Raw genomic sequence first — 15,732 nt, forward strand, 5'->3', positions numbered from 1 at the left:
ATTACTACTTAATTTGGCACTACCCTGCCATTACGTCTTGTGCAATAATCCCACATAATGGAAATTCATTTAGGAGACATTTGATATATTTTCCGTATGTTACAAAATTTTAACCTGCATAGTAAAACTGAATGGTTACGATTAGGATCTGTATTACTGAATCAAATGGCAAAAATATGCCCACAATTAAAATAAATCCTGAAGAATGAAAGCCAACTAGAAGTAAATTTTGATTTGGGCATGTGCTTGGCACATATTCACACCCAGAATTTGAAGAAAGGATGCTCAGGTACCCAATCATCCTAAGGGCAAATTATTTCAAAACTTGTTTCAGTTATGCAAAAGCTAGACATTGTTACTAATTCTATAAATATGCATTTTCTCAATCTTCTTAGAATGAGCCAAAAATTAAATTACAGAATTATTGTAGATCTCAGCTGTAAATATTAAGGGACTAAGTATTACTGCACATCAAGCATTGTATGCTATGCACTAGATTGGCATGAGTTGACAGTTCCATGATAAACCAAGTGACTAAGTCTACCTCTCATTTCAGATTCTCACTAACAGGAACTGTCAGGATGTGTGCACATATATACAGTGGTAAATGCCAGAAACATGGCTGGCAGTAGCAGCAGAGTGTGCAGTGTTAAGCCCATAAGAGTACTTTCCAGATACGATTTACATGAATCTTAATTATGTGGATACATTAATTACTACAAACACAAATCTTGTTTTTTAACAAATGCACTTTAAAAGTCATTGTTAATTTGGTAATTGATGTTTAAGCTATGTTTTGTTCCTTACCAGGGATTACTTGAATTTATGTGACAAGGTGAAGTTACCCATGTTAAGAGTGACACCTCTACATTTTATTTATGCTGTAGTGCGTGGTTCCACTTAAAAATCTTTACACTAACAATTAAGTTTTTTTTAATCAAATTGCTAAAATTTTTTTTACAGAAAATCTTAGAAACAAAAACAAATTTAGACCATCATCAAAACTTACTTTTCTTTTTTTTTTCTTTTTTTTTTTTTTTTTTTTGAGAGGTTTCACAGTAATGTTTCACTAATTCGCCACGCAAATAGGCAGCGAGACATCTGTGATAACCCATGTTACATGCACCCAGTTTGCAAGTAAACAATGGTTAAGTACCCATCAACAAATTTTTGGTAGAATTCATTTCAAAAATTGTTACAGTACACATTTCTGAAGCACGACTTGCCTGAATATTTTAAAAAAACCACAATTTTGCATGTAACACCAGATTGCATCGAAACGTAACCATGCAGTTTAAAAAACCTAATATTCATTCAATTACAGCAAGAGTATCGGTGCTATCTAATGTTTCACTGTTGACCATCATTGGTATTTCCTATTTCCATGCGTAAATGTGTTATGACCCGTACTTTAAAGAAGAGCACTTAGCACTTTTTTAAAAAAGTGGGTTCCTTCCATGTGAAAATTTGCTTTAAAAAATGTAGGGGTTAAAACTGATTACCCAGGCCAGGAACCGATTAAAACTGTTAATCAGATTGTTTAGTTTTACTGTCTACTTCCAACTGAGCATGTTTATGGATATGGCACTTTCAGGAAATACAATCAATGAATACACAGAAATATACTTCAATACAATTCATTCAGTTCTGAAAATGATACATTTACCAAAACTTGGAATGATCTGGCATACAAAAGTATAAATACAATTCAAATGACATTTTAAGCACTCAGTACTCCTCAGCACCTTCACCTTCTCCTTCAACTGAATCCATTCCCACCTCCTCATAATCTTTTTCAAGGGCAGCCAAATCTTCTCTGGCCTCCGAGAACTCCCCTTCCTCCATACCCTCACCAACATACCAATGGACAAATGCACGTTTGGCATACATGAGATCGAACTTGTGATCAAGTCGGGCCCAAGCTTCAGCAATAGCAGTTGTGTTCGATAACATGCACACAGCTCTCTGAACCTTTGCTAAATCGCCTCCAGGAACAACAGTGGGAGGCTGGTAATTTATTCCGACCTGTAAACAGAGGAAGAAACCTGTTTTAATGCTAGCTTGTGAAGAAAGATCTATTTGCATACAAAATAATTTGTCAAATATGCAATCTAAAAACATTTCAGAGTCCCTATTTCCCAGTGGGCAAGTCTGCAATATACCAGAAGATATATTTGTTTTTGTAATATTTAACTGAATTATTATAAAAAGCTAGAGATTAGCTTTGTGGCATATCAGTGCTATTATATTTAACTCACCTTGAAACCTGTGGGACACCAATCAACAAACTGAATTGTTCGCTTCGTCTTAATGGTAGCAATGGCAGCATTGACATCCTTAGGAACGACATCACCTCTGTAAAGCATGCAGCAAGCCATGTACTTTCCATGCCTTGGGTCACATTTTACCATCTGATTGGCTGGCTCAAAGCAAGCATTTGTAATCTCTGCAACTGATAGTTGTTCATGGTATGCTTTTTCTGCCGATATGACAGGAGCATACGTGACAAGCGGAAAATGGATACGTGGGTAGGGCACAAGGTTAGTTTGGAACTCAGTCAGGTCAACATTGAGTGCACCATCAAAACGCAGAGATGCTGTGATTGAGGACACAATCTGACCAATTAATCTGTTAAGGTTTGTGTATGTAGGGCGTTCAATGTCCAGGTTTCGGCGACAGATGTCATAGATGGCCTCATTGTCAACCATGAAAGCACAATCTGAATGTTCGAGGGTAGTGTGAGTTGTAAGGATGGAATTATATGGTTCTACAACAGCAGTAGAAACTTGGGGTGCTGGGTAAATTGCAAATTCCAGTTTGCTCTTCTTGCCATAGTCTACCGATAATCGTTCCATAAGCAATGATGTGAAGCCAGATCCAGTGCCACCGCCAAAAGAGTGGAAAATAAGGAACCCTTGTAACCCAGTACATTGATCCGCTAACTTCCTGATGCGATCCAACACCAAGTCCACAATCTCTTTTCCAATTGTATAGTGGCCACGTGCATAATTGTTTGCAGCATCCTCCTTGCCAGTGATGAGCTGCTCGGGGTGAAACAGCTGCCGATAGGTACCAGTGCGTACTTCATCTGCAACAAGATAATTACCATTGAAAAGTTTAAAAATGGTATTTAAGCATAATTTATCAAAAGAAACTCATTGCAGTAAATATAAAATTTCAGCATCCATTATTTTCCCAGCTAAGTGCAAATGTCATGTTTATTATGACTAATACAATGGAACAACTGCCAAAGAGCTGGATAATTTAAGCTCTAGGGTTCTTAAATATTTGTCAGAGGCACCAAAAATGATTTAGCTTGCTCCATACAGGGTTAGTCAGGCAGAATGAAACATTCAAGGGTTATAGTTTCTGAGGTTCTGAACATATCACTACATGGACACATTCCAAATGGCTTCAGAGAAAACAAAATGCACATTGTTATTTTTGGTATAATTCAGTACATTCTCATTGATTACAATGCACCACAACAGTTTAGAGCAACTCTAGACAAACAGTTGGAGACAGGACACTTTGGTTTATCAAACTGGGAAGCTACCTCAAACTGACCTACAAAACTAAGCTATAGCTTATGCATGTCACCCAACAGTTGCACTATTTTTCCACTCTCTCCAAGCAAACTATCAGCTCTAGATAAAAAATAGCATCTTCAGTAGGTAATGTAAGTAGTTAATTTTACACTGTTCTAGAGGCCACAGTTTTTAAGTTATTCAAGAAAAAGGTACCAATCTCAAACCATTCAGAATATGGCATATGTCCTTATGAAGGTTTTTTTGTTATTGTACTTAATCATCAACATTATGTTCCAAAGCATGTACCTTTTTCCATGACCAAGTCCATATGTAGCTCTTGTCACATGCAAATGCTGCCGTTTTAGTGTAGTATGATCATTTTAATGAACATTTATCATGTATGTATTAATGCTAAGTGTTCTTACCCAGATTTTCCACATTGACTTCAGTAAAATCATAAGAAATAAGCTTTATGAAGACTTCCTACAATTCAGTGACTAACTCCCCCCCCCCCCCCCCCCCATTATTTTTTTTTTGGCTGCAATACAAGTGTGAACGTTCAGTAGTTTCTTCACGAAACTACACTGCACATACTCCACTAACATGCCTCCAATATTGTGCCATTTTAATACTCAACTTTAAGTTATTATATACCACACAAGATATATTTTTGTACCAAGTAAATTCATTGGCCATAGCATTAGACATAAAATTTGTGAAGGATCACATTAGCTTACATTAATAATGGTCACATATTATGCTGCCAGAAAGGGCACTTGCTGTCAGTCATAGTAACCAGACACATTTATATAGATCCTACTTACATATATTACCTGCAGTAAATTTGCTGCAGTACGAAGGGTTAAACAGTTAACTATCGTGATGATTGCTTCCCCAAAACTCTCCTTACAAAAATTTTAAGAGACTGGAGGTATGCCAGACAATAAAAAATGCATTAAGATATTTTTTCTGGGTGTTTCAGTACTGTCCCTTAACAGCAGAAACGACACACCAACCCCCCCCCACCCCAGTATATATATACACACATACACCTGGTGTATCCGTACATTTTTCGTCCATTGCGACCCCTCTTTCAAAGACGCAGACATCAAAACGAAAAATATGCGCAGCGTTTATTGTACGTACAACATTAAGTATAACGGAGTACTTTTCAGATACAACGTTATCAAGTCCTATTCTTAACAAACTTTAAGAAACTATGTCTCTCAGCTGCAAAATATATCGTGATCAATGTAGTAGAAAAAGTACTACATAGAACCTTTCTGTTAACAACGGTGAAGACTACGGCAGATACAGCAAATCTAGCAGCAATATTTTCTATTAACCTACCAGTAATATTTTCTATCAGCCGTTTAGAATTTACATTCTTACAACAGCGATCACATTTCACTTGTTTTAGGTAGCACCATAATACATGCCCTTTCTATGACTACGTTTTACCTTGAACACAGTTATTATGAAACACATATTCGATACCCTGCCGCCGCCCGCCGCCGCCGCCCCCCCCCCCCCCTTCCATTTAAATTGAGTGTAGACCGAGGTCTTGGTTAAGATGAAAGGTGATCGTGTGGTTTAAGCTGGCGAAGCCAACGAATGTGAATGCCGAATAAACATTCACAGATTGCCCTGGCCTAATGCTTATGTCAACGTTTTACTTTTCATCAAAACTGCACAAGGATCTGAAAACATTACACAGAAAAGTCTCCGATGATCATGTGGAGGCTTACTGCGGACACGCGTGTGCCATACATTACCTATGGAAAATGCACGGAAAGCCACTACGTACGGCATCAACGCATATACTAATCTTGCGCGTCTTTACAGACGTATTCATAGCAAATGGGCTAATGCACGCAGTGTACTATTTGCATATTTACGAAGTCATAAATTAGCTTGCTAGCATTCATGGAACGCGCATTGCACATCGCCGATTTGAAGAGCTGCATCAAACTAGTCTCAGGACTGAAGACCACAACAACAACAAACTTTAACATGCGTACTTACCCACAACGGTGGGTTCCAGGTCTACGAAAACTGCCCTAGGTACATGTTTTCCTGCGCCCGTTTCGCTAAAGAATGTGTTGAAACTATCGTCTCCTCCGCCAATTGTTTTGTCTGAGGGCATCTGCCCATCAGGCTGAATTCCATGTTCCAGGCAGTACAATTCCCAGCATGCGTTCCCGATCTGTACGCCGGCTTGGCCAACATGAATGGAGATGCATTCACGCTGTCAAAAAACACAGAAATTAGTAAACCACTCTTTTAACGTTTTACCTAACGCTAATAATTGACTCTTGAGTACTTACCATGGTAAATATTCAACACACTAGTCACACTCAAAAAACCGTTATAACAACCCAGTCGTTCAGGAGCAGCAACCACGACGCTTTTCCCAAACGGACAGTGACGCTAGCTGGAACGCGCCGGTACTTATACCCTCTATGACGTCAGCCAGGCAGGCACCCTGATTGGTTGCTGGAAGTAGCCTGACGTCATGTTCAGCACGACTACCGTATCTTCGCTCCGCATTGGTCCTTTCAAATAGAGATACAAATTCAAGTGAATCATTAATTTTATTCATTAGTTTTGTGTCTTTATTTTTGCATTGTGCTCCAATTTCTCATATTTTTAAAATAAGAGATCGTAATATCACGTCGTGACTATAAGACCGCCTTTCGCTGGCACCAGACGGCTAAAAAAGTAATCAATATCCACAAAAAATTAAGCCTGTAGTTTGTATTGTCCTTATAATGAAGTATTTCTCTTCCATTACGCGCTTATAACTAACGTCACCGTGTTGATTTATTTTCCATAGCACGTGTGTGTATGCTGCTCATTACAAAGTTTCACTTTTACAGCGACGACTCACACAGAAATAAAAACAGTATAAGGAACACTTAAAGCGTGACTAAATAGTGGCAACATCCGCAACTGTAGGGCGTTCGAAGGAAGCGCATCAACTTGGTGTCAGTTTCTAATTGCATTTGTGCTACGTTGTATAACTGAGGGACAATTACCACCGCGTCTTGTAAATAACATTAGACACTGATACAATTATGCCTCTATAAGTTTAAAGTTTTCACCACTACACGTAGCTACTGGAAGCAGAGTGCAAAATTGCGCGTCGTCAGAAACAGACGGTATTCAAACCATCGACACTTCAGAAATCGTCTGTCTTTGCAGTCGTTAATATATGGTTCATGCTGATTTTGATTTTTAGAACTACGGTCAGGGGCCCAGGCACATCGCAGAGTTTTATTTCCTTTAAGTTGCAAGCCATGCTCATGTTCCTTTTTTAAGTCTTGCATTTACGTGTCTACCTGCTGAACTAATTAGAATGATGTGTACCTCCTATGGATGCCCATGCATTAAATTGTTTGGCGCGGGGGGAGAGGGGGACTAGACCTGGGGGGTATGGAATATTTTTAATACCTTGGAAGACGAATTGCGACTTGTAAGTAGCCATAAAAAAAAGTTCCCGTTCCGACACAAAATCGCTTTTAAGCCATTTTCTTGACAGGAAAACACCTGGCTGCACCGTATTCCACCGAGCATAGGCGCCCTTGATACCTCCTCCACTCTCATTTACCATGCGATGACAATTCCTTCGTTAATCATAATCATTATTACTTGTGTTATGCAAACAGGTAACTGCAAGCATACTTGCTCATTTATGTGATTGGATCAGGGGGATGCACAACTTTGGCGCTATAAAGCAATACACCCTTCCCACTTTTTCTCTATAATCATCTGATGACAAGGAATGACAATGGCAAGTATCTGCTTATAAGGATAACACCTATTGCATGCTGCAACGTTGATATTTATTACGCCCAACTCGTTTAACCTTTTGTGTTAAATGTATCGTCAGTGAGTTTACCTCAGCAACAGACAGCAAAAGGTCATTTATTCACAATGTTGAAAATGGCTGTGATGTGGGGTCTGAGTGCGGTACAGTTAAATGGCGGGTGCCCCAGGGATCAGTGTTGGGGCCACTCTTGTTCCTTATTTATGTAAATGATATGCCCTCTAGTATTATGGATAACTCTAAAATATTTCTGTTTGCTGACGACACTAGCTTGATAGTAAAGGATGTTATGTGCAACATTGGCCTGGTTTCAAATAGTGCATTTCATGACATAAGTTCATGGCTTGTATAAAATAAACTAACGCTAAATCACAGTAAGACTCAGTTTTTACAGTTTATAACACACAACTGAACAAAACCTGACGTTTTAATTTCACAGAATGGGCATAATATTAGTAAAACTGAACCGTTCAAATTTCTAAGTGATCAGATAGGTAATAAACTGTTGTGGAAAGTCTACGTTCAGGATCTTGTTTAAAGACTTAATGCTGCCATTTTTACTATTCGAACGGTATCTGAAGTGAGTGATCATTCGACACGAAGATTAGTCTACTTCGCTTATTTTCATTCGCTTATGTCGTGTGGTATTATATTTTGAAGTAACTCGTTCCATTCTAAAAGGATATTTTTGGCTCAGAAACGGGCTGTTCGGAAAATAAGTAGTGTAAGTTCACGAACCGCTTGTCGACCCTGTTCACGAGTCGGGGTATTTTGACATTGGCCTCTCAATATACATATTCCTTACTGTCATTTCTTGTTAACAATATTAGCTTATTCCCAAGAAAAAGCAGCTGTCACTCAGTACTCAGCAGAAATCAAACCTGCTGCATCCCTTTTCCATAAGCTACCGCTCGAATTCAAAAATCTTAGCAGTAATCCACGCGCTTTCAAATCGAAACTGAAGAGTTTCCTCATGGGTCACATCTTCTACTCTGTCGAGGAGTTCCTTGAAAAATTAAGCTGATTCTAGTTGTATTGTTGATTGCGTTTACTTAAACTTATGGACTGACTTTTTCAGATTCATAAACATATATTTTTGTCTGTTATTACCTTTATGTTGTAATTTCATGTACTGACATATTCCATGACCTTGTACATTTGCTCCTCAATTTGGCCCTACGGAACTTGACGTGTAAATAAATAAAACATTACACAGTATTGGTTTTACATATAGTAATCATATATTTAAAGTCTAGTGAGCAAGTTGTATGAGACAGGCGAAAAAGCTTCACACTTCAAGAAGAATATAGTAATTCCAATCCCAAAGAGAGCAGGTGTTGACAGGTGTGAAAATTACCGAACTGTCAGTTTCGTAAGTCATGGCTGCAAAATACTAACACAAATTCTTTACAGATTAATGGAAAAACTGGTAAGCCGACCTCGGGAAGATCAGTTTGGATTCCGTAGAAATGTTGGAACACGCGAGGTGATACGGATCCTACGACTTCAAAAAAATGGTTCAAATGGCTCTGAGCACTATGGGACTCAACTGCTGTGATCATAAGTCCCCTAGAACTTAGAACTACTTAAACCTAACTAACCTAAGGACATCACACACATCCATGCCCGAGGCAGGATTCGAACCTGCGACCGTAGCGGTCGTGCGGTTCCAGACTGTAGCGCCTTTAACCGTTCGGCCACTCCTGTCGGCTGATCCTGCGACTTACCTTAGAAGACAGATTAGGGAAAAGCAAACCTACGTTTATAGCATTTGTAGACTTAGAGAAAGCTTTTGACAATGTTGACTGGAATACTGTCTTTCAAATTCTGAAGGAGGCAGGGTTAAAATACAGGGAGCGAAGGCTATTACAATTTGTACAGAGGGAGGCAGTTGTTGAGTAGGGAGTGAGGCAGGGTTGTAGCCTATTCCCGATGTTATTCAATCTATGTATTGAGCAAGCAGTAAAGGAAACAAAAGAAAAATTTGGAGTAGGATTTAAAATCCATGGAGAAGAAATAAAAACTTTGAGGTACGCCGACGACGTTGTAATTCTGTCAGAGACAGCAAAGGACCTGAAAGAGCAGTTGAACGGAATGGACAGTGTCTTGAAAGGAGGATACAAGATGAACATCGACAAAAGCAAGAAGAGGATAGTGGAAAGTAGTCGAATTAAAGCAGATGATGCTGAGGAAATTAGATTAGAAAATGAGACAAAGTAGTAGATGAGTTTCGCTATTTGGGGAACAAAATAACTGATGATGGTTGACGTAGAGAGGATATAAAATGTAGACTGGCTATGGCAAGGAAAGCATTTCTGAAAAAGAGAAACTTGTTAACATCGAGTATAGATTTAAGTGTCAGGAAGTCTTTTCTGAAAGTATTTGTATGGAGTATAGCCACGCATGGAAGTGAAACGTGTATGATGAATAGTTTAGACAAGAAGGTAACAGAAGATTTCGAAATGTGGTGCTACAGAAGAATGCTGAAGATTAGATGGGTAGATCACTTAACTAATGAGGAGGTACTGAACAGAACTGGGAGGAGAGGTATTTGTGGCACAACTTGACTAGAAGAAGGAATCGTTTGGTAGGATACATTACGAGGCGTCATGGGCTCGCCAGTTTAGTATTGGAGGGAAGCGTGGACGGGAAAAATCGTAGAGGGAGATACACTAAGCAGATTTAGAAAGATGTAGGTTGCAACAGTTACTCGGAGATGAAGAAGCTTGCACGATATAGAGTAGCATAGAGGGCTGTATCAAACCATTCTTTCGACTGAAGACTACAACAACAACAGATTTAAAGTAATTCATGTCTTGATTTTTGCAGGAAATGGAAATAAGCTTACAGTTAATTTTACATGTCCTGCTGACCTATGCGTTTCTTTGTGGTCACAGAATGTTACTCCTATAGCTCACTTGCGAGCGTTAACCTAACCACTGCTCTCCCTGCTCACAACGACGGTTAAGATCCCACGAAAACCAACCACAATTCTGAAAACTGCTATTTGGGGCAAATGTACGAATATTGAATACGTTATTGATAGAAACAATGAATATGAAATTAGACAGAACAAAAGCATTCCGCAGTCAGACACGTAAGCAGTCATTCTTTCAATGCTGCTTTAGGTTGTAGATTTTACGCTGGAGGACTTCATATGGGGACAGAACCATTGTTGTTGTTCGTGTCCATTACCTTAACAACTAAACGATTTCTGTCGCAGCCCCCCCCCCCCCCCCCCCCAGTATCTAATTTTTAGAGCATGAAGATTTTCTGTTTTTTTTTTTTTTTTTTTATTGCTCCGTACTAGCTTGATCACTGCTCTTATGAGTGAAATACAATCGCTGATCGCTGTGTGAGGACATCTCAAATAGTTCTTTAGCAACAACGATGCTCGTATATTACCTTCATACGTAATCTGCTCATGAAATTTCAATCACCAGTTTTCTCCTTCGATTGTGGAAGCATTCTGTTGGCACCCAACTACATAGGGAGAAATGATCATCACGATAAAATAAGAGATATCAGGGCTCGCACAGAAAAATTTAAGTGCTTTCCCGCGCACCGTTCGAGAGTGGAACGATAGAGAGACAGCTTGAAGGTGGTTCATTGAACCTTCTGCCAGGCACTTTATTGTGAATTGCAGAGTAATCACGTAGATGTAGGTAGGTATCCGAACTACCTTTTCCGCGTAATTTTTGGAGAAATCATTTCGAGGAGGTTCTTCAAAAGTTTGCAATTCTTACATTAAATTACCTCACATGAAATAGCTGTTTTCCGCAGCTATCTATGGTATGACTACACTCTTATATTATTATAGATTTATTTTTAGAGCTTTCATTTCGCTACATTTATAATGTACCTTTAGCTATCAAAGACTGTTTTTTAATACTTTAACAACAGTGTAGTTGTTAATGAAGTTTCTAACAATTGCGTCATGTCATTAATGTATATCTCGACCTTTTCTACATCCTTGAAGGTTCTCTTCCATGATGGCATCTATGAAACACGATAGAGAGATAAATGAATGAAAACTTAAAGCCTCATACTCTCTACCCCCTTTCAGAGGCAGTGCAGTGCAATGCTAATTTCTTTTGATCGTAACGTATTATAACTTTAATACGGGAAATAATTTTTGTCTCTCGGTACGAAAACATACGCATTGTTTCTCCACAAAAGTTGCGAAAGATTTGGCAGCCATATCGGATAGTACGTTCTGCTACACAGAGACTAGGAGCCTGCAGTTACGTCAGTGACCCCGAATTAGTGAGGAGCGGGGTTCGTATACTTCTCAGACCATATTTATTTTCCTTTTCCGCAGTTTCTCTACATTACTTCAGGCGAATGCCGAGTCTTTATAAAGATCACACCCAGTTGCGTGTCGCGTCGTTGGTTTATCCGAGCTTGTGCTCTGTCCTTACGAACCATGTCGCCAGTGAGATATTAAATCCAGACTTCCATTTTTCCTACAGTGAACTAAAAAATCATACTTCAGTCCTTTTCTGCTAAAGATTTGATGCTCTGACGAGTAAGTATGTTAAAGTGGTATTGTGTTCGTTTGTCCTGCGATAAACTTCCAGTTTGCTATTTGAGCAGCAGAATAACTATCATCGGGCACAGTAATGAGGATATAAAATTTAGATAGTCAGTTGCAAGAAATTGTTTCTGAAAAAGAGAAATTCATAAATGCTGAATAAAAATTTAAGTATTAGGAAGTCTCTCTTGGAAGTATTGGTCCTTGTACGAAAGTGAAACGTGAGCGATAGCAGTACAGGTTTTCAGTAATAGTTGCGGAAGATTTGGCAGTAGCTTCGGGCAAGTCAGTGCACTCGAATTCGGGAGGCCCTAAAGTCATTATTCAGGGCTTTAGGAGGAGCAGGGATCGTATCCTTCTGGGACCATTCTGACTTCGCTTTTCCGTAATGTATCTAAATAATTTGAGAGCTCGAAGCCTCATGGTCTCGCTCGATTGCCGAGCATTTGAGCTTTTGGCACAAAATAACTGGAAAAAGGGATAGGCTGGCAGGGCACGCCCTAAAGCAGTGGCGTACAGACTTGATGGTATCTCAGGCCGCAAATCCCTCACTGTGACTACGTAAGGGCCGCAGGTAAATAAATAAAAATGAGTTTACATAATTTATTTCACAAATATTCATTATATTTAGCAAATATAATCACAAAACTGTATTTTTACATAAATAATATTTACCTAACTTGATTTGAAACATGACACTCCACTGATTTCTAAATTGCTTCGGTGTTTGGCTCAATTTTTGTCGTAGACAAACTCAAAATTGGCTGTAAATCGTCACTCGTCATGCTTTTCCTATTTTTTTGATTTGTTAATGTTCATTATGTAGGAAGTTTGTTCATACAAATAAGTTGACCTAAATAGGGTAGCGCATTTTAATGCATTATCTATCAATAAATTATAATTGTTTCTGCGACACAAAGATAGAAATTTAACAGATTTAGTTCATCGAATTTAATCCGCAGTGTGTCGTCGTTTTGCATGTCGATGCGTTACACCTGCACCGCTTTGATGTATTTTCAGACAAAATGGCAAAACGACTGCTAAGTAAATCTAGCAGTGGCTTTCTTCTTCTTTTCTTCGGCCTTTATCCCATATCCATACGGGCTCTGCCTGTTACATCTTGAATTGGCATTTTAATGGTAAAGGGTGGTCGGATACCCTTCCCACCTTCACTCCTTCCTCACTCCCCCTCTCCTTGTTTCCTGTTCTACACTGCCTCGAAAAGTTCAAGCCTTGTTAGTCACCAGGAGACCTAATATGTTGCCTTCAAGAGTCTATTCTCTGATTAGCTACTCAAGGTAATTTTCAGAGAAGGCACTTAGAACAATTTCACATGATTGTCTGTACCTACTACCCACCTTAATCATTCGAGTCTATAGCTGGTAAGTTGAAATCTCCAACTAATACTATAAGATGAGCAAGAAATTTACGCGAAATCTTCTCCCAGCTTCCCTCGAATGTTCCGCTACTACCGTTCCTGAGGCAGGGTGTCTATAAAAGCATCCGATGACTATGTTTGTTCCTCTTTTAACATTTACCTTCAACGTCCTCTCTGAGAAGAAATGCTTCCCTTAAATGTATTTTCATGTACATGAGAAGTGTAGCACTTTAAAGCGATCTAACAATACGGTGAATAAATGTACATTTGAAAATCGAACTAATGACTAACATTTAACAAAATGTAGAATGTGACGATAACTTATAGCACGACATCGTTTCAGTAATTACGAAGGAGGTTATAACTTAAGAAACATATCAATTATGGACCACTTCAGTGATTATGTTTGTCTCCTATTTGTTTGAAACAGAAAGCACGTCGTTAGCTAACTATGCCATACTGTCATTTCTGTCGGAAATGAAAACAGTCGCCGGCCCGACAACTGAGCACTAGCGCGGGGGGGGGGGGGGGGGGGGGGGGCTTGGCTGTCCGTGCCTACGCCCCGGCATCCTTGTCTCCTTGTACGGGGCGTGATGTCACAGCACAGGTTCGCCGCACCTACAGTATCTGCACGTGACCTAAACAGGCCATCGACAGAGGTCTGCGCGGGATCAGCAGACATATCCGTGGCTATCCAAATAATATTTACTTTGTGAATAAAAGCCTGCACCGGTGTTAATTTCTGCAGCTATTTATAGGGTTATCCAAATAATAATTACGTTGTGGTTAAAAATTAAAAGACAGTGTTAATATTAACACTTGGTCTACTTACATTACGAGCGATCGATAACAATAACAAGTATTGCTTAAGTCTCTATTATTATTCATTTTGGTGGAAGTGCCATTATATTAGCTAGAATGCGCAGTGTCCTGGTCATCGCAGACGTGTTGTTCACATCTGCAATGGTTAAAACTGGCGACATGTCAATCTTCCTGCTTCCCACAGAATTACACGTACACTCTGCTTCTTTGGTATTAGCAGCTGCCTTACGTCTGAATCATTCCTGTTGCGTCTCCATTAACATGGGTCATTTACGTTATTACCGAAAGCTGCCAGAGGACAACATGAAGTTGTTCTAGGAGACACCATGTACTGGAATCTTCACTTCATGATCTGACTCCTGTTTGTGTATCACACATATATAAATAATGTTCGTATAAAATCACTGAACCGATCAACGTTCCCCTTAAATATATTTACAAATACACAATGCGAAGCTTATGACATCGAGAAGTTTAGCACGTTAATGTGATTCAATAATATGGTGAATTAATGTATATTTGAAAATGGAATTAATGACTAACATTTAACAAAATGTAGGATGTGGCGATAAATTATAATACGACTTCATTTGATTTCCCGAGGTTCTGCAGAAAATTTCAGGAAATTCGTTTCAGTAATTACGACACGAGGTTGTAACTTAAGGACCTTACCAACAACAGGACCGACTATGTTGTTTTAAAATGTGTTCGCGATCGCAACCTACGTTTTTAGTATGTGGAGGTCCGATTTGAACATATGAAAATTCAGATCAGGCGTAAGCCTATCATTAGAACTCCAACGTACTGGACGGGATAAATGATTTATGATATTTTAATTTCTGTGAATGGGAATAACAGATTTGGAGATAAGGGACTTCAGGATGCGGTGCAGATAGGATTTCTCTTATCCGTGCAGACCTGTAGCCATTAACAAGGAATTGGGGTAAATAGGATCAGAGACACGTTTCAACAGGAAGACTGATTTGTGATAAAAGAACGCAGGGAAACAGAAACAGCCATAGGAAAGCTGAAGTTTTAAATTTCACTTTTAAGAAATATTTCGCACAGAAGAATCGTACAAACGTGCCGTCGTTTGACCATCGCAGAGACTCCCATATGGAGGACACAATAGCAAGCACCCCTGGCGTAGAGAGACAACTCAATGAGTTGAAAAAAAAAAAAAAAAAGTCGCCATGTCCGAATAGAATCCCAATTCGATTTTACAAAGAGGCATCTGCTCCTTACTTAGCTTGCATTTATCACGAATCTCTCGCACAGCGGAAAGTCCCAAGCGAATGGAAAAAAAGCGCAAGTGGCTCTTGTGTATAAAAAGACTAAAAGAACAAACCTGTAAAATTACAGATCGATATCCTCAACATCGGTTTGCTGCAGAATTCTTTAACATATTCTCAATTCGAATATTATAAATTTCATTGTGACAGAAAAGTTTCTGTCCACGAATCAGCACAGTTTTAGAAAGCAGCACTTGTGCTAAACTCAGCTTGTCCTTTCCCTGCGAACTATGAATGTATGGCAACAGGCAGCTTCCATATTCCAAGATTTCCGAAAAAGCATTTGAAACAGTGCCTCAGGACAGACTGTTACGAAGGTAGGGGCATATGGAATAGATTCCCAGATA

General features: G+C 39.1%; 1 protein-coding gene across 1 annotated transcript; it reads right to left on the reverse strand.

Moving 5' to 3' along the window:
- Nucleotides 1–1,621: 1,621 nt before the first annotated feature.
- LOC124612378 (tubulin alpha-1 chain) lies at nucleotides 1,622–6,033 on the reverse strand. The gene is made up of 4 exons (XM_047140546.1): nucleotides 5,858–6,033; nucleotides 5,556–5,778; nucleotides 2,259–3,088; nucleotides 1,622–2,025 (listed from the first exon to the last, which is right to left on the reverse strand). The coding sequence occupies exons 1-4, from the start codon at nucleotides 5,858–5,860 to the stop codon at nucleotides 1,729–1,731; spliced, it is 1,353 nt and encodes a 450-aa protein (XP_046996502.1). The 5' UTR covers nucleotides 5,861–6,033; the 3' UTR covers nucleotides 1,622–1,728.
- Nucleotides 6,034–15,732: the final 9,699 nt, after the last annotated feature.

This window comes from Schistocerca americana, chromosome 4, assembly GCF_021461395.2.
Source record: "Schistocerca americana isolate TAMUIC-IGC-003095 chromosome 4, iqSchAmer2.1, whole genome shotgun sequence".
NCBI classification, from domain to species: Eukaryota; Metazoa; Arthropoda; class Insecta; order Orthoptera; family Acrididae; genus Schistocerca; species Schistocerca americana.

Coding starts and splice junctions, on each gene's coding strand:
- LOC124612378 (XM_047140546.1), bottom strand. Junction 3,089..5,555: donor CCTGGAACCCACCGTTGTGG/GTAAGTACGCAT, acceptor ATCTTGTTGCAG/ATGAAGTACGCACTGGTACC. Junction 2,026..2,258: donor GGTGTCCCACAGGTTTCAAG/GTGAGTTAAATA, acceptor CTCTGTTTACAG/GTCGGAATAAATTACCAGCC.